This window comes from Paroedura picta, chromosome 1 (assembly GCF_049243985.1).
Source record: "Paroedura picta isolate Pp20150507F chromosome 1, Ppicta_v3.0, whole genome shotgun sequence".
Taxonomy (NCBI): domain Eukaryota; kingdom Metazoa; phylum Chordata; class Lepidosauria; order Squamata; family Gekkonidae; genus Paroedura; species Paroedura picta.
In genome coordinates, this window is record NC_135369.1 from 69,034,884 (window position 1) to 69,058,995 (window position 24,112).

General features: G+C 41.4%; 1 protein-coding gene across 3 annotated transcripts in view; it reads right to left on the minus strand.

The window, feature by feature from the left end:
* The window catches only part of DAAM2 (dishevelled associated activator of morphogenesis 2), a 266,044-nt gene that overhangs the window by 33,068 nt on the left and 208,864 nt on the right, over positions 1-24,112 (minus strand). For all 3 annotated transcript variants that reach the window (XM_077341894.1, XM_077341903.1, XM_077341885.1), the window contains 6 exons: positions 7,907-7,991; positions 5,375-5,481; positions 4,545-4,633; positions 3,518-3,686; positions 2,811-2,918; positions 1,377-1,437 (listed from right to left, as the gene is read on the minus strand). In XM_077341894.1, the coding sequence (XP_077198009.1) occupies positions 1,377-1,437; positions 2,811-2,918; positions 3,518-3,686; positions 4,545-4,633; positions 5,375-5,481; positions 7,907-7,991 (619 nt within the window). The remainder of the gene's footprint in view (positions 1-1,376; positions 1,438-2,810; positions 2,919-3,517; positions 3,687-4,544; positions 4,634-5,374; positions 5,482-7,906; positions 7,992-24,112) is intronic.

Sequence of the window (24,112 nt, forward strand, 5' to 3'; positions counted from 1 at the left end):
TTCTCCTACCATGCAGTTTTTCTGGCAAGTGTGAAGATTGCACTTTTAAAAACTTAGAAGTGCTGTGCAAACAGATAATGGACTGTGAAAGGTTAATTCTTCAGAGAGCCTTGAATGACAGGCTATTCCAAGAGACCTGATTGGTTAGCATCCGCGGAGCAGAAAAAGTCTTCTGAACTGGATGCTGAGGAGAAATGGGGAAAGTTGGCAAGGATGAGTGGGCAGTTCGACAGAACTCCCCCCCCCAATTCATGCAAAAAAAGGAATAGATCTAGTGAGAAAAGAATTTTCCTATTCAGTCAAGCATTAAATTAGTGCAGAGATCCCTGGCCTGGTGTGGTTAGAAACTACCTTTAGAGAACTTAAGAGTTCATTAAAAACTCAAGATGAGTACTTGTGTTTCAAGAGAAAGGGTTTGGGTTCTAGAAAGAGTGTAAATCTCTTCTGGAAACCAAAAGAGTCAGAGAGTACACAAAGAAAATGTGCTGGAAAACATTGAAACAAAATAATAAATAAAGAATAAAGATTTTATGTAACTGTGAATAGTTTTCCAAACTCTCATTAGTCTGAAACATACAAACGATGTATTTTTTAAACTTGTATTTTATGAAACATAAAAACATGTCTGTGCATGTACTGATTTTACCTCAGAGTTATCTGAATTGAGTTACCTCAAAAATGTTATCCTTGATTTCACCTGACCTTTGCCTTCCATGTTGAATAAAATATTTTGTTAATTTGTTATTTTGTTAGTAATATAAAAACTGCTAGAGTGCCATTTAAGTCATGTAAGTTAAAGAGGGTTCCCATTCCTTCTCTCAGGAACCTGAGCTGAGCAAGCAGTCAAAATATTATACTGTGATGATAGAGTGAGACAGCCAGAATTGTTCCGGAAAGAAGAAAACAGTCAGCTAGGGCAGGCTCAGTCACAACAGGGAAAGAAAAACTGAGGATAATTCCTGCCTCTGAGAGAGGGAGGTGGATGGGGGCATCATAGCAGGTTCTTTAACATTCCAGGCCATGCCCACACAAGCCTGTCCACAGAGGCCACACCGACTCAGAGACCACAAGCCTTTCAAAAAAAGTGAACAAAATGGTCATTTTTTAATATTTGCCATTTGTCAGTCTCCTGTTTCATTCTCCCCCATACCCCTAACAGCAGATCAAACAAGTGTCTTGTTAAGTGGCACATCTGGTTATATCATCAGCCTGGCCTTTCTAGGAGAGACATTAAAAATGCATTCAATTCTAAGGAAACAGGCCGTGCTTGACAAAGGAAGAAAGGCTCCTTCTTCGGTCACCAAAAATACAGTGCCCCACATCCCGAGTGAGGCATTTTTTAAACATGGGTTATTTGAAAACTATGACATACTTACTGCTTCAACAGCTTTCAATCCAGTCTTTATGTTATTAACTTCCTTCTCCAGCTCCACCAAGCTACAAGGAGACACAGAGATATGGCAGTTAAAACAAAAAGGGCAGTGTTATATGTGAATACAGGAACTGCTGAAGCAGAAAAATGCACTGGTCCGTCGTCTGGAATCCTCCCTCTGGCACCAACCCCAAACCAGATGCACAGAGGTGGGAGGAAGAGGTCCATTCTTCTTTGAACTGGCTTTTAATAGGAAGTTTTAGACCAACTTCCCTCGCTGCTTAGAGTCACATTAAAGATCCCATCCATTTCAGAATAAGCCTAAGTATTTTAGCCACAGGCCATCTGTAAAAGGAAAGCAGGATGCCATGTTTATAAACACTCAATGCTTTAATAAGTCGTGCTAGCCACATGGTCAACCTTATATAAATCTCTAACCCACATGCAAAAAAACTCACTCCCAGAATATCTATAACAATCAGATTAGCTTCCTCCCCCATGTACCTTATTCCATTCTTCTCCCTCAAAAAAGCTAGTAACATATAAGTTGACTACAGTTTTGCCTTTTTATGATTTCTAAAGAAACTAATCTTTCTAGGATTCTTATCAACTGACCATATTCAAGGCTCTTTCCACTAAGTCCTCCCTTCTGCCATGCAAACAATTGGCCACATTATGGTGTACCAGTTTCTTCTCCTAGGGCTATGAATTTGCTTTTATAAAATGCTACTCTCGAGGCCAGATTTTATACCAGAAACCCAAATTTGACACAGGTGCAACAGACCCACCTATGTGTGGAATAAACTCAGCCCTGGCAGTTAAAACAGCTGGGCAACCACAAGCCAGTCAACAACTCTCAAGTGAAACAAATCTGTCCAATCAGATCACTGGGATGAGTACATTTATCTGAAAAAAGTGAGCAGTGACTCACGAAAGCTCATATCCTACCACTCATTTTGTTAGTCTATAAGGTGCTCCTGGGCTCTTGCTCTTTTCTATGGTTACAAGGTTAAAGCAGAATGATAAATCTGTTAGCTTTTCATCCAGCAGTATAGCCCATGTCACATGAGAGCAATGTGACAGCTGGTGGCAGTTAGTGCTTAGATGTGTTCATTAACAAAGACCAGGTAAAATACTCAGCCCAAAGTTCAAGAGGGACAGGCTGTCATGTGCCTCTCACATGACACTGCAGAGTCTGTAAACCTTCCTTTTAAAAAGATATAATTGGGGTGGGCGGGTGTTGTGCAGTGGATGTGTTTATAGCAGAGCTGCTATTATTGGACTGGAGAATGGTGATAATATAAAGCTTTTACTCACTTGAATGGCATTTATCAGAACTGCCTGTTTTAGTCCTCTATTTATTTATTTATTTATTTTTCACTTTCCGTGAACTGCCTTGAGCACAGGAAAGGGAGGGCACAGATCCAAGCATACTCACTTGACTTTTGCTGCTTCTGGAAGATGTTGCAGTTCTGACTGGATGTCCAGGACATCTATGTAGTTCTTCTCAAAGATCATAATTAAGTAGTGTAACAATGTAATGTTCCTATGTGCAAAGACAGACAAAAACCAAGAGCAAGGAGGGGGTTAGTTTCCATCAAATACAAAGAGCTTGCCAGTGAATTCAACCTTGACCATTCAGAAGTTCAGGTATAAGTGGTAAGGCAGCAGAAATGCTGTCTGAAGCTGTCTATCCATGAGACTGGGAGTTCGATCCCAGCAGCCGGCTCAAGGTTGACTCAGCCTTCCATCCTTCTGAGGTCGGTAAAATGAGTACCCAGCTTGCTGGGGGGTAAACAGTAATGACTGGGGAAGGCACTGGCAAACCACCCCGTGTTGAGTCTGCCATGAAAATGCTAGAGGGCGTCACCCCAAGAGTCAGACATGACACGGTGCTTGCACAGGGGATACCTTTACCTTTTACTTTTTTATGTTTATCTCATAAAAGCAGAGTGGAAAACAAGGAACAATTGCTTTAAACAGAAGAGTCCCTATAGACCCAGTTTCTTTTCAATGCTTGTTGCATCCCAACACGATCCAAAAGCCCACCGTGGGTAGAAAATTGATCCGTATCTTATTCCTTCTCGTTTCCTCATCCCAATAAAGCCCCCCTCCATTAAAAACATATGTAAATTTCAAACTTACTTATCTATGCTAGATTTGGTGTCAGCTATTTTGTTCAGGCTGGAGACTTTAAAGCCAAATGCATTTCCTCTTTGGCCCTTGTTCATGTAATTGCCAAAGGCTAAAACAACCTCCAGAAGCTGCTTGAGGCGCTTGCTACGGGTAAGCTCTTTGGAAGCCAGAAGAATCGCTGAAAGAGAGAGGGAGGAACCTTTAGGTTAGCACCACAAGGCAGAGGAAGACTACCGCTAACAAATTAATGCAATTCAAATTGAATACAAAGATCTAGAAACTGAAATTTGCTCAGGGTCCCTGGCCACAAAAAGGTGAAACTGGCCTCAATCAGGGTCAGGGCTTTTTCTGCCAAATGAGAGCTGGGCCCTGCGGGACATTAAACAGTTCCACAGGGCCTGCAAGACAGAGCTGTTCTGCCAGGCCTATGGTTGAGGCCAGAAAGAACATCAAGAAGATGCTGGTCTCAGTGTTCAAAAGTCCACCCACAGGCAACATCTTACGCATTCCATATGCTCCCTCCCCAGGCAGGAATCTATCTTATTACATTATGCAAGAAGAGGTGGTAAGTTTTTACAAATTGGATTAGCTGATTTTAAAACTAAAGTTTAGATTTTAAAATTGGAATTATATTTAACTATTGTGCATTTTAATTTTGTTGTAAGCCACCCTGAGCCCTCTGGGGAGGTGGGTGGGGGTGTAAAAATCTAAAAACAAATGAATAAATAAGAGGCACATCAATATGCAAGGGGCAGGAATGCTACCATAGGACCTTTACATAATATAGGGAGGAATGGTTCCTATGGAAAAGTACTGCCAGAGACGCCATGGACTTCTTCCCTTCAGTCCAGGCTTTTAAGGCAGCCAAGAAATTTCCTAGCGTTTGCTGCCAAGTGAGGTAGAGCTGTCCAGGATGCTGCTCTAGTATTTATATTCTAGTAATATAAATCTCTTTGTTTAACAATCTATTTTGCCTGACATACCTCTTGATAGACTCCTATCAATAAGACGATGTACGGGAAGACCTGGACATTACCTTCCACTTTTGGCTTGGCTTCTGCAAGTCTCTCTGGGAACTTCTTCTTAAAGAACAAGGCTTGAAGTCTCTGCTGATAGTGATCAATTCTGAGGATGAAAGATAAAGCAAAAGGCTTGGGTTATCTCCTTAAAAATAGCAGGACAACCACAAACTCTGTACAAGCCTTACACAACTATAAAGGTTGCTTAGTGGTCCAGTCAGTGATTAGAACCAGATAGGCTGCAGTGCCTTGGTTATAAGTTTGTATAAAGGGATAAATAAAGGTTTCAAACCAATATAAGAAACTTAACTAGACACATTCATTTGAACACAAGGACCCAGAGCAATAAATTGCAATAAACTGTAACCACTGCCTAACAAATCAGGTTGTAGTTAAATCACTACATTAATGTAGCATTAATTTTATTTACAGTATTTGCTGGCATATAAGACTACTTTTCCCCCCTGAAAACCATGCCTCCAAGTGGGGGGGTCGTCCTATACTCAGTTGGGATAGACATAGCTGCCCATAGTACTGTAATGTAATGTAACAAACTCTATATTTTGAGTGGAAATGTTGGGGGGTCGTCTTATATGCCCAGTCATACGCCGGCAAATAAGGTAATTAAAAGGAATCAGATTTATTGTATTAATTCACAGTGACCACTACAATAAAATTAAAGAGAAAATGGAAGATTCTCAACAACACACCATTTTATATTGAATGCTGTGCTGCTGTGTTGTTTTTATTTTCTATAGCCTGTCATGCAGATCCATTACAGAAAGGGAAGGTGGAGTATATAATGTCATTGTTAAAAAAAAAAACCCCTGCTCTCTCTCATACTTACCTGCTCATTTCATAAAGGAAGCGGTCTGCCCGAGCCATGCGGTCAATTTCATGTTTATGTTCTTCCAGAAGGTCAATGTCACTCTTCTCCGGAACAAACTTTAGTAACTGGAATCACAGGTGCAAACAAAACCAACAAAGGCCAGCGTGAGGGAACTGACCAGAGGAAGGAGGATGCAAGCAAGAATTGCTGTTGCAAAGTGCTCCAAATTCCCCGTATGAGAACCGTTGCAAAGGAATGCACCTGTGGTTACAAGAGTGTCCTTTCTGAAACATCTGGCTGCTCTTCTGCCTTCACCCTCCCTTCTATGATGTCATTAAAAGGTAAAGGTAAAGGTATCCCCTGTGCAAGCACCGAGTCATGTCTGACCCTTGGGGTGACGCCCTCTAGCGTTTTCATGGCAGACTCAACACCGGGTGGTTTGCTAGTGCCTTCCCCAGTCATTACCGTTTACCCCCCAGCAAGCTGGGTACTCATTTTACCGACCTCAGAAGGATGGAAGGCTGAGAAAACCTTGAGCCGGCTGCTGGGATTGAACTCTCAGCCTCATGGGCAGAGCTTCAAACTGCATGTCTGCTGCCTTACCACTCTGCGCCACAAGAGGCTCTTATGATGTCATTAGACACTTCTAAATTCTATACAGGATTTCCCACTTCGTGTCATTCCCCTGACTGCCAGAGGCACTCTAGAAGTTAGTGCTGGGCTAAAGTATAATCTAGCACCAGAAGTGTTCATCCCACGAATCTCTCATTATGTTGGTCTTTAAGGTGCTGCTAGACTTGAATCTAACTCTGCTAATGCAGACCAACACAGCTACCGTCTGTAATCTCTCAGAAATAATTCGGCTTTATAAAGAAAATGAACACGATCACTGTCACATGACAAGATGCTCAAGACAAGCTCCTATTAGTGAGATGGTCTTAAAAGGCTCATACCTGGACAGAGTTTTGCATAGCTAGTAGGAGAAACACTTTGATTTGGCCATAAATAATGTCATTCAAACACATCCCAGACACTTAGAAGAAATTACCTAAGGAGAACAGCAGATAAGCACTCTGCCTTTTATCATTGCCCCTTTTATCGTAAGATGCAGGACTGTTTAAAATTTCTGGCAGCCTACAGACAAGATAACAACAGTGATTGTTGAAAAAATCTCAATGCCCAGATGTAGGTAAACACATAGATCTTTTGTGCCCCTTCAATATTAATGACACGCTTTCAGAAGAGAAATTCAAGGAATCTGCTGAAGAAAGACACACATCTTATTTTAGTAGATAAGGCAACTCAGCACCTTAAATGGTATAGGCAGCATAGCATAGTGGAGGTCTGTACAGAGATCTCACCTTACATTCCAGGCACACTAAAATCATAGAATCGTAGAGTTGGAAGGAACATCCAGGGTCCTCTAGTCCAACCCCTTGAACAATGAAGGAACTCACGACTACCTGCTAACCCATGGTGACAACAAAGTTTGTGACTAAGTCAAATGATCAGCTGATGCCCTCACAAAGTTACATACTGCCACACTCCATCTCAGAACTCCATACAAGAACCATCTTAAAGAAAAGGTGAGAGTGCTTCCTTTGTACCCTAAATTTAAATGACTTTTTTATCCACAGTCTTTCTCCCTCCTGGTTTTTCAATCTTAGGTCGTATACCTCCTCTCCTCATAATATCAAAACATAAAAATCATGTAATTCCTTTAAAAAGCATCACAAAATAGTGTGTGAGTGTTCAAGTTCAGAATAAGGATATTAATACCAACCTTAACTTAGTAGGCATCTCAACCAGGGTTTTGTGAAACCATAGCGTTTCACAACAGCCCCAGAAGGGTTTCGCCAATTGATGAGAGTTAATTATTATTTTTTTAATTGGGTGATAGGACTATATATGGTCACATTGACCTGCCCCCTCCCAAAATGGCCAATTATAGGCCTGGAGGTGGTGGGAAGGAGACAGGCCTTGGGTATACAAATTCTTGCTGGCAGCAACTGGAGTCCAGAGAGTTAAGTACTCTCATTTTAACTTAACTGTGGAGTGGGGGTGACAGAGCAGCCCTGCCCCTGTTTCTGCAGGCTCTCAATGTAGGCTCCCTTTGGTGAAGAAGAGCAAACTGGTAGCAAGCCCAGAGTGAAGATATGGTTCTGGCCACAAATCAGCTGTGCTGTCACTTCCTGTATTTTGGAAGTTCCTGTACTTTGCCTGGTGATGTCACTTCTGGTGGGTATGTCTGGGTGATGTCACTTCTGATGACATGTGATTTCCTGGGGCGTGGCAGGAAGATGTGTCCTGCTGACATCCAACAGCCACAGAGGGATTCCACACCAACTAACAGAATTGTATGCTGTCCATTAACATAACTGTATGCTGAATCATTACATTCCAAAACCCCATTTGTATCTACCATAAGGCACAAGCCACTCCTTCAAAGACATCTGCACTGCAGCTAATAAGTAAGTTGCCATGAGTACAAAAGAAGAGAATGTGGTCTCTTGCAGCCAACATTTTTAAGAATCCTTGAAAGCAACTCACCTGCTCAAGCATATCTTTAGCCAGGTCTTCTTCTTCATCCATTTTCAAAATTGCGTGTCGGATTTCTTCATTAGATAGCTTCAACCTTAATATTAATGGTGATCCATTACTTGGATTGCACAACTGATTCTGACAAATTCAATCAATATTTTGTTGGAATGAAAATTAGATTTCTGGAAACAAGCCCTGTTACAAGGCTTACAAATAATATTTCTCCATTCTATCAAAATTATTAATAATTAATACACATAGTTCTTCAAACACATGGCTGAAACAAGAATAGTGATTTATAACATTTATTGTAGACTAGCTTCAAAGCCTGTTCCTACGAATGGGCCTTGAAAGGGCCCCCTCCCCCGGCCCCCGGCCAGGCAGCTTAAGGTGGCTTTGGGCTGCAGCTCACAGACAGATCAAGTGGGGTAGGTGGGGGCTGGGTAGCTCATTAGCAGGGCAGGAACAGAGTTCCTTAGCAGGCAGTCAGCAGGCTCGAGGCCCTCATCAGCAGGCTCAGCCTAGCAGGCCGGGAGGCCCTCGTTAGCAAGGCCATCCTAGCAGGCCAAGAGGCCCTCGTTGCCCAGGGCCTCCCACCTTACCTGCTGCTGCCTCCAGGCACTGAGGCATCTGAGAGCAAAAAGGCTAGAGTCCAGGGATGGAGGGTGGGAGCTGCAGGGGCAGGGCCAATCAGGACAAAGCTGGCTGCACCCTGATTGGCTCTATTCTAACTTGGACAGCCAGACACATCCTACTTCCTAGGCTGTTTCATAAATATATAGAGGAACAGCAACGGATAAGGATGACCTTCCCACAAATGGTGTGTCATGCAGAATAGCTCTCATACAGTTGTATTTTAAAGCATCTACTATACTGCCCATTATATATGTGACCTGGGGCAGCATAAGGAAACAACTTATACAACTTGTACAAATAAGAATTTTTAATTATGGGAACATGAGAGACAGAACCATGTTTGTTGGGGGTAAGAAAGTTTTGGAACTTTCTCTCCAGTTTCCCTCATGCTGAACTTACAATCTTTTGGGGTCTAGAAAATAAAACTTTGTTTCCTGAGGTTTTAGCATAGTGCTGCAGTATTTGGTTAGTGTTTTCCCTCTTCCTAGTGAACAGTTTTCAGTGATATTTTATGATTTCAGGTTTTGAGTTTTCATCTGCTACTGTTTTACATGTTTTACCTATTGCTGCTTTAATACTTTTAGTTGATTCTTTTTGATTTGGACTGTTTTGGATATTTTTTACATAATTCAATAGTTCTCAATGTTTAAGCAGTTGCTGTTCTTAAATATTTAGGCCCATTCCGCACAAGGTTCAATGTGGCAAATTGGTTTCGGAAAGCAAAAGCAGAATTTTAAATAGTGGAATACGGCGTAACGCATACCTGCCTTTGTAGTGGAATCCAGTTGCGTTTCACTCGTTTCCCACAGGTTTCCGGTCTCGGCAAAAATCGCTAGAAAGTAAGCGATTTTTTCCGTGCTTTGTCCCGCCCCTGGCCATCAATCAAGCGAGCAGCCAATGGGCGGTTGTTACCATGCTCCGGAAAAGCCCCTTTGCCTTTAAGAACAGTTTTTTTTTAAAAAAAAGAAAAACACACGTTGCAACAATTATGCCTTGATTCCTCCTAACGTAGAGACCCATCTAGCTGGCAGCTTGCGTGTGAGCTGCCGATTCATCGTTGCCACGCTCCCCCGAGTGAAAAAAAAATCCCCCCCCCGTGTACGGGCGCGATTTTCGGCTGAAAATAAAGGGAACTTGCAAACGGGGCTGTGTTGTGCTTGGTGACTAGAGGCGAGCTTTAAAGCAGCTCTGTGGAGGGACTGCAGCCAGAGAAGCCTCGCTGGGTGAATGAAGGCTCGCTGGTTCGTTGCTCTCCGCTCGCTCCGAGAAAAAAAATGGTGATCGCTTCGCCGGAAGTTCAGAGGAGAGAGCCAGGGGGAGGGACTTTGCTGAAACCGCAACTATGTTAACGCACAGGTCTTTTTCGCTAGTGTTGCAGATTGCTTGCAAGAGAGTAGTGCTTTTCGGAGGGTGAATCCGCTTTTTGGGATTTCCCTAGAAGCGCTTCAACGAATCGCTTTTAGCAGGACTATTTCAGGAGTGTGGCAGATTGTGTACGACGTCGTGCATAACTGCATATTAATAGTGATTACAATTTGCCACACTCCTGCAATATTGAACTTGTGCAGAATGGACCTTATTATTCTACTGAATCATCATGCATGGTTTCTATCATTTTACCCAGTGAGGCAGGATATAAATATTTCAAATCAATCAAGCAGCAATTAATTTTTATACACACAGGAGACAGTAATAATATCTGAGCAACTTCATATGTTGTAATGCTGTCCAATTTAATCAGCATCTGGAAATTAAAATATGAAATTATATGTTGCTATCAGCTTCTTAAAGCTCTACTCCTTCCCGATATTCAAAAACATAAATTAGTGCACTCAGCCAATCGCTACTAACTGCAGTCCTAGTTTGAGGGCACAGGGACAAGTTAAAGCTCTAGAACAGGCTGGTCAAACTATAGCTCTCCAGATGTCCATGCATTAGGAGGAGTTAATGGTAATTATAGTCTGTGTACATCTGAAGAGCCACAGTTTGGCCACCCCTGCTTTAGAACAAGGGAATGGGCTTGTGCTTGAGTGGTGACCCTAGGACCATGCACTGAAGCCAGCCAAGAGTCTGGCTCTCAAAAGACTTCGCTATTATTCTAATTTTGCCATTTTTCTTTGTCCAAATATACACATTTCATACTGAATGGATAACGGTTGCTGTGGGGAAAAAACAGAGTTTCCTTCCAACTGGCATTCATTTTAGCCAAGCTAAAGACTGAAGAGACTGGGGAGAACAAATTACTCTCTTCCCTACTGAGGGAAGATTCCTCCCAATTCAAATTTCAGAATCAATTAAAAAAGACACTTGAGATAACTTGTTCAGTTTCTGGCTTTGGTAATCAGTTCTTTGACTCCATAAGGTTTCCAGAATCACTCTGTTTGGCACGTTTGCAAATGGTTGGTTAACTAGAAAAATGGATTACTGCAGTGAAAAGATAAGTAGAAGTCCAAGAACTCAAATTTTTTGAGGAACTGTACACAGTAACTGCCTAGGAAACATCTGGTTTTGGCTGACTTGTCCTTTTCATAGAGGGAATTACAGGTCTAACACTGCAAGCCTACAAGAGATTACATGGGGGTTGCAGTATGCCTGCAAAATCACAAGACATCCAGCTACATCTTAAAGAACTGTCTATACCAGGTTACCACAGTCACAGTCCATAGCAATAGCCCAATAACAGCAAGACATTGGATGAACAACCAGACCGGAGGGCTATTAATCAAGTGCTGTTCTATTCTCATTATTTTTTCAAAACTCCTTACCAACAGTGCAGTGAACCTCAAAACAGCCAACAGTAACAAAAAGCAGATGTGTGACATTTTAAACAAAAACAGGTGAGTGGAATGAACAAAAACCTAAAACAGATCTCTAAAGTCTTTCCACTCAGGCTGAAGGAAGAGGACTACTGGTGTCTCTGTGTTTGGTTGTAACCCCAGGTATGACTGTGGCACTAAATCATTTACCTCTCATTTGTGGAATATGCATCATCAATAATTTCTCTGCTAATCATGTAAGAACCAAACAAAATTTTGTCCCACTGGACATAAAACTGACAAGCCCCAGGTTGTACACTTAATTCAAACACCATCTCTGGTTCACGTTACTTTTCATGAAAAGTGTGTAGTATAAAGCTAGACATTCATTGAGAGGGTTTGTTTGTTTGTACTTTCAACTGTAGCATCATGTGATTTTTAGCCCTGGCATGAAAAGAATCCTGAAAAATCACACATCATAATATCCCATATCATCTCCACATTCTCCATATCATCACAACTCATACTGAAGTGAGGAAAGGCCAAATGTCTGGGTAATCTCCATGCCACACTGAAGCTGTACAATTATAAAATGGTTTCTAATACGATACTTATGCTAGTCCACTCTCTTGATCCCTTCATGACATATAAATGATCCCTATTGACTCTGTAGACTCATTAATCAGTAATCTCCTCAGGACACCTCAGCCAGCAGATATCAAGTGGCTTATTGTTTGGCCATCTCAGAGACATGGAGAGAGAGTATCTGGCTTATTCCAACCATGACAAGGAGATATGTTGTATTTTTGGCTTAAAAGTGTTGTTTTGGACATTTTGTGGCTTTTGCATTAGGATGAAAAACATATATTCAGGACAATAACATGGAGATTAAAGGACATGGAAATCCAAATGCTGAACTCTACCCCATGTAAAACTTGCTCTGCCATGTTCTGGGATATCTGGCCAACATATAAAGCCCTACCAGGGTATCTGTACCTGCTGGATTCACATCTATCTAGAAGGGCCTTTTTACTGGCAAGAATAAACTTGTTCATTTCAAATATGTCATATTCCTGCTTCAGAAAGATATTGTTCACACTAATGTGAAGTCCTGGACACATTAATCCATATTGGATTGGATTGTCCAACCTTTTAGGTCTAAAGAGCTGTAACTCAGGATTATTTAACAGATGCACTTCCAAGTTCCGCATTATAAAATCAACTAGCTTCAAAGCCCAATCCTAAGAACAGGCCTTGAAAGGGTCCCCTGCTCTGGCCAGGCAGCTTAAGGTGGCTTTGGGCGGCAGCTCGCAGCCAGAGCAAGTGGGGCAGGTGGGGGCTGGGCAGCTCATTAGCAGGGCCGACAGAGCTCCTTAGCAGTCAGCTAGTCAGTTCCTTAGCAGTCCTTAACGAGCAGTCAGCAGGCCGGGAGGCCCTCGTCAGCAGACCCAGCCTAGTAGGCCAAGAGGCCCTCATTAGGAGGCCCTCCACAATGATCCTTTGCCCAAGGCCTCTCCCCTTACCTGCTGCTGGCTCCAGGCACTGAGGCATCTGACAGCAAAGAGGCTAGAGTCCAAGGACAGAGGGCAGGAGCTGCAGGGGCAGGGCCAATCAGGGCAAAGCTGGCTACACCCTCATTGGCCCTATTCTAACTTGGACAGCTGGACACGTCCCACCCCCTAGGCTGTTTTATAAATATATATGTTCCTGGCCCTAGAGAAGAGCGCTTGACCAGGGCCAGGGCCTTTTCGGTCCTGGCCCCTACCTGGTGGAACAAGCTCCTGGGTGAGCTGCGGGCTCTGCGGGATTTACCAGCTTTCCGCAGGGCCTGCAAGATGGAGCTCTTTCTCCAGGTTTTTGGTTGAGGCCGGGGCCAGCGAATGGGAGTCAGTATTCCCCCCCCAGACCTAGTAAGTTAGATCTCCTCCCCATCCTCCCTGCTGCTCTGATAGCAGGGATGGGAATAATGAGAGCTTTCGCCATGTTGGGATTGTTTTAAAGTCTTTTAATGAGTATTTTACTGGGGACAAGACTACTGTGAGCCCCGTAGGCTCGTGGTGGGAAATAAATCTAATAATAATAATAATAATAATAATAATAATAATAATAATAATAATAATAATAATAATAATAATAATAATATATAGAGGAACAACAATGAATAAGGATGTTATGCAAAAGGGACCTTACCAAGCTCACTAAAGTTGTTGATATTCTTGGGAATATGTTAACCGTCACTGTTTGTTAATGCAGAAGGGACAAGCTTAGTTTGTATAATATATTTTATCTTTTGGTATTTAGCTATGTTTTCTCTGATTTTATGTTTTGTTATGCCAATAAAGGTGTCTTGAGTCTTGGCATAAATCTTTTTTCAACTCTCACATTTTCCCCTTGAAGCATGGTAACTGGTTTGTCTTAAACTGACGCCCAGTTTAGGTCAGAACAGACTCCTCTTCCTCAACCGTATATCGAAAGAAAGAAAGAAAGAAAGAAAGAAAGAAAGAAAGAAAGAAAGAAAGAAAGAAAGAAAGAAAGAAAGAAAGAAAGAAAGAAAGAAAGAAAGAAAGAAAGAAAAGCTATGTGGCTTTTAACTTTTGTTCCTGTTTCATGGAAAAGGCCCTGTCACAAATGCCTGCAGAACTACTGACTCAGGAGTTAAGAACAGAGAAGCTTTTCCTTGCTTTTAAATCCACATACTAGAATTTTAAGATTTCATTTTAACTTGAAATCAATACGTCTGCCTTACCATCACAAAACCAATCAGGATCAATAGCACTGAAACCAGGCACAGACCGCCTTTTACCAACATACCTCAATGAGTCTTGAATGTTATCTACAAATGTCAGAGAGATGGTCAAATAGGCAATCTCATACATATTTATTTCAAAGTAATCCTACATAAATAATTACCTGTAGGCTTAAAAGGGGAACAGTGAATAAAGGTCTTAGCTAGAAATTTAAAAAAAAAACACCTCGTATAGACAAGTTATGAAGGGGAGCATCAAACTGTCACCCCTTATCTAAACGGTTCAGATTGTATTCTACCACTTCATTCTCCTGCATGTATAAGATCAGGCTTTAGAGGTATAGGGTAGGAATGCATACATGGACCTGTTAAGGTCAAAAGTGTTCCCTGCATGCATTGGGGGGTGGACGGGGTGGACAAAGAGGAAGGCTTGCTTGTACAGAACTCTTGTGAGGTCATCAGACACACACACCCCTTCCTCACTACATGTATGCTGAACCATAGCCCTTAAGTTTCAGGGTGAAAATTTTATTTTCATAAACTGTTCAGTCACCCTGGGAATGTTCACCAAGAGACCATCACAAAGCCACATTCACCTCAAAAGAAACAGTACTGTGACTGATCTGTACATGTACAGAGGAAAATATAGTACAAATTTTACTTCAGCCAGCTGGGATACTATATGGCTGAACGATCTCCCAGACTAAAAGGAAAAAAAAAACAGCAACAGGACTGAGATAAAAGTTATAACTTGGCCTCCTTACTCTTCTCTGTAGGTATCCTGGCAAGTAATCTTTCAAGTACTGTAAAAGGACATGCTGAATTTTCCATTTGCTCTGGAGTTTCATCATAGTGCACATGTGTTCCATTCTCCAAATCAAGGTTCAAGAAAGCAGCAGTCCTTAAAGCATCAGGAAAGCAAAACGAGAGATCTGGCAAAAAAAACACATGCCCTGCTTGCAAAGGACAATCTGTTCATTTGGTGAACTTTGTAATAAAGATAGTTTACAGATTAATCCTGAAAGCTGTTCAGCCAAAAACAAATGTTCAAAGTGATTGTTGATTTTCTTTTCTACCATTTCCATATACCATATACCTGAAACCTTTTCTTCGCAATCTTAGAAGCCAGTTTCTTCCTTTGCAATAGCCATGCTTAATATGAGGATAAATGCCAGCATGCTTATTGGAGGATTTGGCAGTATAATTTCTTGTTCTCAATGACCACTTAACACTCCCAAAGAAAGCTAAACAGAAGGCTGCAAACCACCAGCAATGTATTCTTGAAGTTACAAATTCATTGTTGCTGTTCTGTTCAGTCCCACATGCAACTGTGCAGGTTTGCAGGCCAGCCACTGGAAGATTTTCTAACTAGCCTAGTAACAAAGTAGGTGGAGTCCCTCCCAACTGATCACATGCAGAGGACCTCTGCACTCTCCCTCAGTTTTTTCTTTGCCACCACTGGAGAAGAACAGTTCAACTAGGATCACCTATACCTTTAAATGAAGATGTTTCCTAGGTTGGTTGAGAAATAGACAGGTGTTACCTGCTACCTGTCCACTGTTGCTAGTATTATATTTGTCACTGAAAGGCTATCATATCAGTTTTCCATGCCCCTGGGAGGGGGATTCCTTTTTTCACATGAGGTTTCTAAAAGATTCCTCAAGGGGCTCAACAACTTTTACCCACCCAGAGCTCCCATTGTGCTGCAGGCTCTGTCATTAGTTTTGAATCACCTAATACAATGTTCGTTTGAACCTTTAGTCACTTCCTGTCTGGAGCATGTCTCTTTCAAACTTTCCTTCCTACTAGCTATTACATTTGCAAGGATGGTAGGGGAAATCACAGGACATAGAGCTAACCACCCATTTATAAAATGTCATGACCATAGGGTAATGCTAAGACCAAGCATTTTTTTTTTAACCTAAGGTCATTTCCAGATTTCACCTACTCAAGATATCTCAGCTCCCGCCTGTTCCCTACACCCATCATTTGAAGCTGAAAAAAGAAGCTACATAAATTAGATGTGAAATGTACCTTGCTTTATTCAAAAATAGCAAGTGAGTTCAGGAAGATCCTGCAATTATTTGTTTGTGTCCCTTCTAAGGGAAAGGCTGTGTCATCCCAAATTGTGTCTAGGCAGATTGTCTCTATTATCAAAAGATCCTAAAAGCAGACATTCATCCAGTGTTCACTTAAAATGTTTTAATGTATTTTCCTGTTTCTATTTTCTATGTACACGACCCTGAGATGTCAAGTGAGGGATGGTATATAAGTCAGATGAAAAAATACATCCATCCATCCAAGCACAATCAACAAGATTTCAGTCATCACCTGCCACTTTTCTGTGAGGCATTTTGTGAAAGGCAGCCACCTGGTCATCTGCAGACACCTTCATTAAGCACTGCTATGTAGGAGTTACTACAAGAAGGGAGATGTCAATAGAGACAGTTGTCTTGCATTCTATTTTCCAGTGAACTGCTCACTCCATCACCTGATAAGTCACCATGCTAGTGTCCCATGTAGGACTGCACAGGACAAGGATGATGAAAATAGTGTTGCACCTGTATGGCAGACATGGTGATGGGAGAGGATTTGACAATAGAAGGGGTAGGAGATAGAACTGGCCAAAGAGGGCCTCAGTTTTCTCAAGGTTGGGTCCCATACAGCTATGCTTGTACCCCTTCTACTCTCTATCCTATCCCCAGATACATTAAGATGGATTAGGGCAGGGGTAGTCAAACTGCGGCCCTCCAGATGTCCATGGACTACAATTCCCAGGAGCCCTTGCCAGCATTCGCCAGTGAATGCTGGCAAGGGCTCCTGGGAATTGTAGTCCATGGACATCTGGAGGGCCGCAGTTTGACTACCCCTGGATTAGGGTGTTTAATCAAACTTCAACACCAATGTTGTGTAATACCGGGTCAATTAATAATGAATCCTTATCTCTGCAGGCTTATTTTGCAAAGCACGTGGTAGATTTGGCATGCGTGACTGAGATCTGAGTGAAGGAACACAAAATGCTCCAGGACCTTGTCCATTCCTGTTGTCCCATGACCACATTCAGTACACCCTACCAAACAGCAGTGGATGCAGAGTGGCTAGAGGCAGATGTTTTTTCTTTAACTGTAGGCAACTTACAAAGCCTATTTGGTGAATGAATCTGTCGTCTGACAATGAAATCAGCATACAGGCTACTTTTATTCACAGGAACACTAAGGCTTATTCCTATCACCAAGGTAGGATATACAGATGTTTGCAATTTCATAATAAAAATGAAGAAATAAAATTCTACTTCAACTCATTGGTTTATGCTCCCTGGCCATGGATCTATCAAGGTCAGCTAATACACAAATCCAATCTTCCATTTCCATCACAAAAACATTTCTACTCTCTGGCTAAGTTATAGGAATGTTCTGAGTCTTAGGTCAAAAGTGATTCCTTAAGTGCCAAAATAATTTTTAAAAAGACATCCAATTGTGGGACACAGTAAGGAAGTTCAAAATAAGTTTGGGAAATTTGGAACTTCCCAGGACATTACAGTGTAAAATGGGAATTTAAATGATATACTCTTTCTGGCAGATACAATTGCATCAGAATCACTTTGAAGACCTGAGGATATGATGCACAATCCATTATCCTTCTTCTTGGTAGTCTCAATTTAGGACCAGTCATTCATTCCTCATTTTGAATTGCTGCATGTCTTGTTTTGCCTTTGGTTCTCTGGCTTACATTGTGTGTGCCTTGCTCTGCTAACCAGCACAAGTCTGAGATTTGTGATATATAGAGAATTAAGCTGAATGAACACACTGCTGATTGAGATTTCAGACAGGATAGTTCCATGTGGCATGCTCAATTTAACCAGACAGCTTATTGCACATTGAACTTGAGATGAAGCCACCCCCACAAATCATTGATGCATAAGAAACAACAACAAAGAACACCCTCTTCTAAGAGCCAGCCCTCTCATAAGTCATCGTTTTCCATTCAGTGCAGTCCATATGCACAATGCTGATGCTTCTCAGCTCTTCTTCTTGAAAGAATGGTTTGATGGCCTCAATGTTCATAAAATGAGTAGAGGAAGGCTCAACAGAGCACAGGAGGCTCAGTTCTGAGAATAGCTTAGTTTACTTCAGATTAGACTGAAAATGACTCTACACTAGGCCAAAGAGCCTAGTTAACAACTGTAATTCCATTTTATAACACTGAACAGCTGAACCATTGGCTAAGATCCAAAGAAATATGTCACTAAGATCCCACGCCCAGAGGGACTTTGGACTTGTGTATCTTAAACAGCACCCATCCACGCCAAAGGAAGTTTCAAAAGCAATTTGTGATGTGACATGAGAGCTTGCTATTTAAAGAAAATCAATGTTTAAAATCCCATTTGCGATGCACAAATCTTTAAGTGTAGCTTTTGGGATTCCAACATTAAACATCAAGAAGCTGTGTGAACTGTCCCAATGATTTGGTACACCACTTTATTGCAGTGGCATTGAATCAAGTTATCATCTCATCTTACTCTCCCTTTTCTATAGTCTCATCCCCCATTAACAGATTCCTTTTCAAGACTTACCTCTTGCAAACTATGTCTTAACCCAGCTTCTTCTGCTCTCAGATTCCCCCTTCAAGTCCTGTTTCCTTGCCATTCATGTCATAGTCTTGCCTATCATTGATCCCACTTCAACTGTAGGCCATCTTGAAAAAACACTGAAATATCTTCTGAATAGCAGACTTCTGGTATTAAATGTAATACTATCATTATTAATATCCAGTGGAAAAACAGATCTGAGAAATTTCCAGATATTGGATGAGGTAAGCCTATTTCTGTCACCTACAATACAGTGGCTTCTGGGTAAAAGCAGCTGTTTTTTCTAAAAACAGCAGGGGTATTGAACATCACAGCTGAATTATTGGCTTCTCTGGCTGTTATACTTCATACTGATGTTTTTGAGTATGACGGCCCCCGTCCACATCCCTCCCTCAGTGGCAAAATTTTCCTTCCCTTCTGTGAGTGTTTTCTTCTTTCTTGAAAAATTCTGGCTGTCCCAACCTGTCACAGTATAATATTTTGGCTGTCTGCTCAGCCTAGAAACCTGAAGGAAAGAATGGGAGCCCCATTTTAACTTATATTATTTAGATGGCATTCAAGAAGCTTTTATATTTCAACTTAAAATATTTTATTCAACGGAGAGGGGAAAGGTCTGGTGAAATCAGGGGTAAAATTCCTGAGGTAAGTCAATACATGCACAGACTTTAGTTCATGTTTTGGGTTAATTAGAGTTTCTTAAGCTTTTCACAGGCCGATTCTGCATGGTGAAAAAGGCTGGGATAACGTAAGCATGAACATAGGGCTAATCCCTGTGTTGTCTGATGTTGTCACCTGGCTGCCACCCTTCCAGACCTGGCATGCATCAGGCCCCAGAAGTGCCACACTATATACCTTCCTGCGAAATAACCCCCACTACCTCCCCACGAGGCAGAGCCTTTCTGCTGCCACTGTGTTTCCTGGGGGGGGGGAGCACAGTATGCTGTGGGGCATGCAGCTCTGCAGCAGCCCGGAATTATGCTGTTGGTATGGAATCAACCACAGTGATTTAAATCTTTATATTGAGCTTTTACTGTAGTGTTTCTCCCAAACACTCCAGTATACTTTCTTTGAGTACTCTTTGACTCTGGTTTTCAGAATACTGTTACACTCTTTCTAGTACCCAAGCCCATTCTCTTGAAACAGCAGTTTTTAACTTACTCTTAAGGTCTCTAAAGGCAGTTTCTAACCACACCAGACCTCTGTATTAATCAGAACTGACTCTTTGTTTGAATGGGGAGGGAAATTCTCCTCTCACTAGAAGTTTAATCTCCTTTCTCTGATCCAAATGGGAATATCCTTTTAACTACCCACTCATCCTTGCCAACTTTCCCCAGTTCTCTTGTCTGTGTTAAACTGCCCTCCATCAAGGCAGAATTTCAAAATTGTACTCTCAATACTTGACTCTTTTTAGCTAGGGCTGAAATCAGACTAAATTATCACCATTAAGTTCAGAAGTCTTTCTCTGTTCTGTTGATGCTAACCTCTTGGAACAGCCTGTCACTCAAGGTTGTCTGGATGTGTGAAGAATTAACCCTTCACAGTCCATTATCTGTTTACAGTACTTTCTAGGCTTTTAAAAGTGAAGTCCATCACAGTGAGCACAGGAGACAGTAGGCAGCTAGGTGGCCAAATAAATGTATAATTGGTATAGAGAGAAGCTAGTTCCTATCCCTTTTAGCCCTGTTTGTTCCAAAAGTAAGAATATGTACATATGGAACTGATTTGTAAAACTATACTGGCCCAAGTCAATTCCCTAGGCCAGGTCCCAGTTTCAGTCCCCCCCCCAATGGACTGATACTGCCAAAATCAACAGGTTTCTTTCCACAGAAGTATGGAATTTTTATCTGAAGATGATTTGTGATTTATTCTAAAGGTAGATTATATTACTTAAGCAAAGCCAAACAGAATGTAATCAATGTTGATTAAGTTCTGTTTGACTTCACTTAAGTAATGTCCTTGGAAACACCATATACACTGGGTCCACTGGAGGAAAGGTAGGATAACTGTGAGCTAAATAGGCATAGCTAATCAGCACAGTCTATATAAGCATGTACCAAGTGACCCCATGTTCATGGGTGTGGGAGGGAATACCACAAGCAATAGAAGTCCCCCAACCTTTTCCAATCTGCAATAAACTTTGGAAATCTAACACAAGGTGGTGGATGCAACTACATACTTGCTGCTGTAGGAGACCCAGCAACCCCAAACTGGTTACCACAGGAAGCAAGCCAATCACAGAATGTCAGGAAGTGAGATCATGCATAATTCTAACAATAACACGCAACATTTCAGGATACCTTTTAAATGAATGTATTGTTTAAAAATGCAATACATCACTGAAAAGTCATGCAGTGAAGATCCTTGTATGGTGGTAGCAGCAGCAGCTGAAAGCAATATTACTTTGAATCCAATCAGACCTGCCTGCCCCCACTCACTTCCTGAAAATCCTTGGCAGACACCTGGGAAAGTGTTGAGTGGTGCAACAGTGGAGAAAATGGTGGGAAACTTACAGGCTAGTAGTGAGCAAACTTCACTCAAGTCAACTCAGAACTAGTGTGGTAATTAAAAAATTTCTTGACAAGCATTTGATTTGCTGTGTTAACCCTTGCACACTATCAGCTGAATCTTATGACTCTCTTCCATTAGGTCTGCCTTCAACATAGAAAGACTCCTTGCAATGCAAATTGGCTTTTTCTAATGCAGGAAGTCTTCTTTTGATGGAAGCAAGTCTTTTGCTGCTGATGGAAGTCTTCCTCAGTTGGTGAAAGGGAGTGAGAGGATCCAACCTCAAAAGTGCTGTGCTCATTTCTTTTGGAAATTCAAGAGAACTCCCTTCTTTTGGAAATTCAAGAGACCTCCCTTGAGAGCCAGTTTGGTGTAGTGGTTAGGAGTGCGGACTTCTAATCTGGCATGCCAGGTTCGATTCTGCGCTCCCCCACATGCAACCAGCTGGGTGACCTTGGGCTCACCACGGCACTGATAAAACTGTTCTAACCGGGCAGTGATATCAGGGCTCTCTCAGCCTCACATACCCCACAGGGTGTCTGTTGTGGGGAGAGGAATGGGAAGGCGACTGTAAGCCGCTTTGAGCCTCCTTCGGGTAGGGAAAAGCGGCATATAAGAACCAACTCTTCTTCTTCTTCTAAATCAAAACACCTGAGAACAAGAGAGAATTTTAGCTCTAAATGTGGCTGAGCAACCAAATCAGATGCTTGCAAGAATCAAATTGAGATCTACCCCAAATAGATAAGACAGCTGCCAAACAAAAATGAAATTCTTAACTATTCATAAGATATAATTATTAACAAAACTCTGGCTTTGCACTTCACATAGTCACACATCAGCCAGACCTTCACCAAAAATAAGTATAACCTATTATTGTGCACATTCCTATAAAGAATCTGTTTTTGACCATCTGGTCACTGACTGGCAACTGCATATCCACAGAACTTTATTTTCCATTATGATATGGTGAAATGCTGTTCAAATTGTAACACAACTGTGCATTACAATCTCAACTAATGGGCATTCTGAGTGTAATAAATTACAAATGTTGGTGATGCTGTGGAAATGTCCTGGGATCTAAAGAACTTGCCTACTTCTTATACTCCTGGTTTGGGCTAACAGTACTCTGGCGCTGAAAACTGTGATAGCACATAGGTGATCCCAAATTATGAGCATATACTATGGAACATCACCTCAGTAGCATCAAAAAAACATCATGCCAATTAAGGTTTTAGCTTGAAGTTACACTAAGGCCTTTTTGAGATTTAATCTTTTCTGTTGTGTCATGAGTGAGTAGACTTGACTGTCTGAAATTAAAAATCATGGATACAGATGGTTCTTTATTTTTTAAAACCCTACTAGTAAAGATGTACAGGTCTCTGACTCTCCCTCCCCACACCCACAGAGACGCACACACTTGTAAGTATATACTAGGAAGAAAATTGCCAGTACATAAACATTACTAGATGTTAATAGCAATGATCTGACAAATTATGTTTGAGGCTTGCAGAAAGGCAATTTATAAATGTGAACATAATCACAGGAATAATAGCTATAAGCAGATGTATGTACACACACAAACACACATGTAAAATGGCATGTGCATGTGTGAATCTCACTGTATCCTTGAGAGCCAAAGTACTTGCTCAAGAACAAACTACGTAACATGCAGCTCATCTCCTAGAAAATGCATGACTTGAGAAACAGAAAGAGCAGCTCGGGAAGAAAAGCTATAGACTTATCTAAACACTTATATTGCCTAGCAAATAATCCAATTTTCATATACCCTGGTCAATCCCTTCTCACACAGCCCTGTTAAAGAAAAGGCAGAGAGATGGTTACTTTCTACTCCAGCTACCTTTTGGCTTCTTCAACCCTATGAAATACGAGCCTTGTGTGACCCTTTCTAAGACAGTGATGGCAGCCCTCAAGGATTCCTGTCCCAGATCCATCAAGGCACTGAGGGCCCAGTCTTCAGCTTCCAAAGTGCTCACCTAAGCTGTACCCTGTGCCACTCAAACAACATTTTCCTACACTGCTCTGCCATAGTGGGATACTGTTGACATGGCCTCCAAAATCTCCATCCATGCCAGAGATAGGTTTTCCACATATTTGAATTCTAGAAGTTAGAGATGATTTCATTCAGCAGCCTAATCAAGACCCCAGCCAAATCAAGTAGGATCAAAATCCCTTCTTCTTGGCCTTCCCTGTCTTCTGCTTCTTATCTGTAGCTTCCCACAAAGCCACCCTGTTGATAATACATAATCAACTACAACTTTTTGCACTGGAAGATATGAACAAATAGGTTTACCAAAACCTGGTATTTCTCTGATCCGCTATTTACAGACTGACTTTTTAAAATGTCATGTATTAATAAAAAAAACTTGTATTTTGTTTCTGAATCACCTTGACATCAATTTGATTTCTGAAACTCCAGCGCTTTGTAATTCAGTTCACACCCTGCTCACATATTGCAAACAGAGAGCCCATCATTAGAATATGTTTGTTTGTATATGTTCATTTTGTGTGATTAAAGTGCTTTCTCAGACATGCTAAGAACCATGACAATGACTATCAAGGTGACTAAATCAAGACCTTGCTTGATTCCTACATCAGGTTGCTTGACTTGCCTCACTACTGATTGTGGGAGTCAAGCAAGGTAACTGTGTTTGAATTGAAAATTCATGGCATGCCTAATCTGAATTCCCCACTGAAAATCAGTATACAAAAGATTAATTCCCAGATTCAACAGCCAAATCATGTCACTTGCTTAAATTAGTTTTAGTCCAAATTTACTGCCTTGCATTCAAGTGAAAGAATCAAAAATTAAAGACAAACCACAACATCCTTTGTGTCTTTTTTCCTTTTTTAACTTTCACATTTTGAATTTGAAATGGTAACTTTTACAACAACAGGGGGTCCTGAGACAAAGAACAGTATTTAAACAAAGACACAGGTCTTTTGCATAAGGTCTTACAATTAAA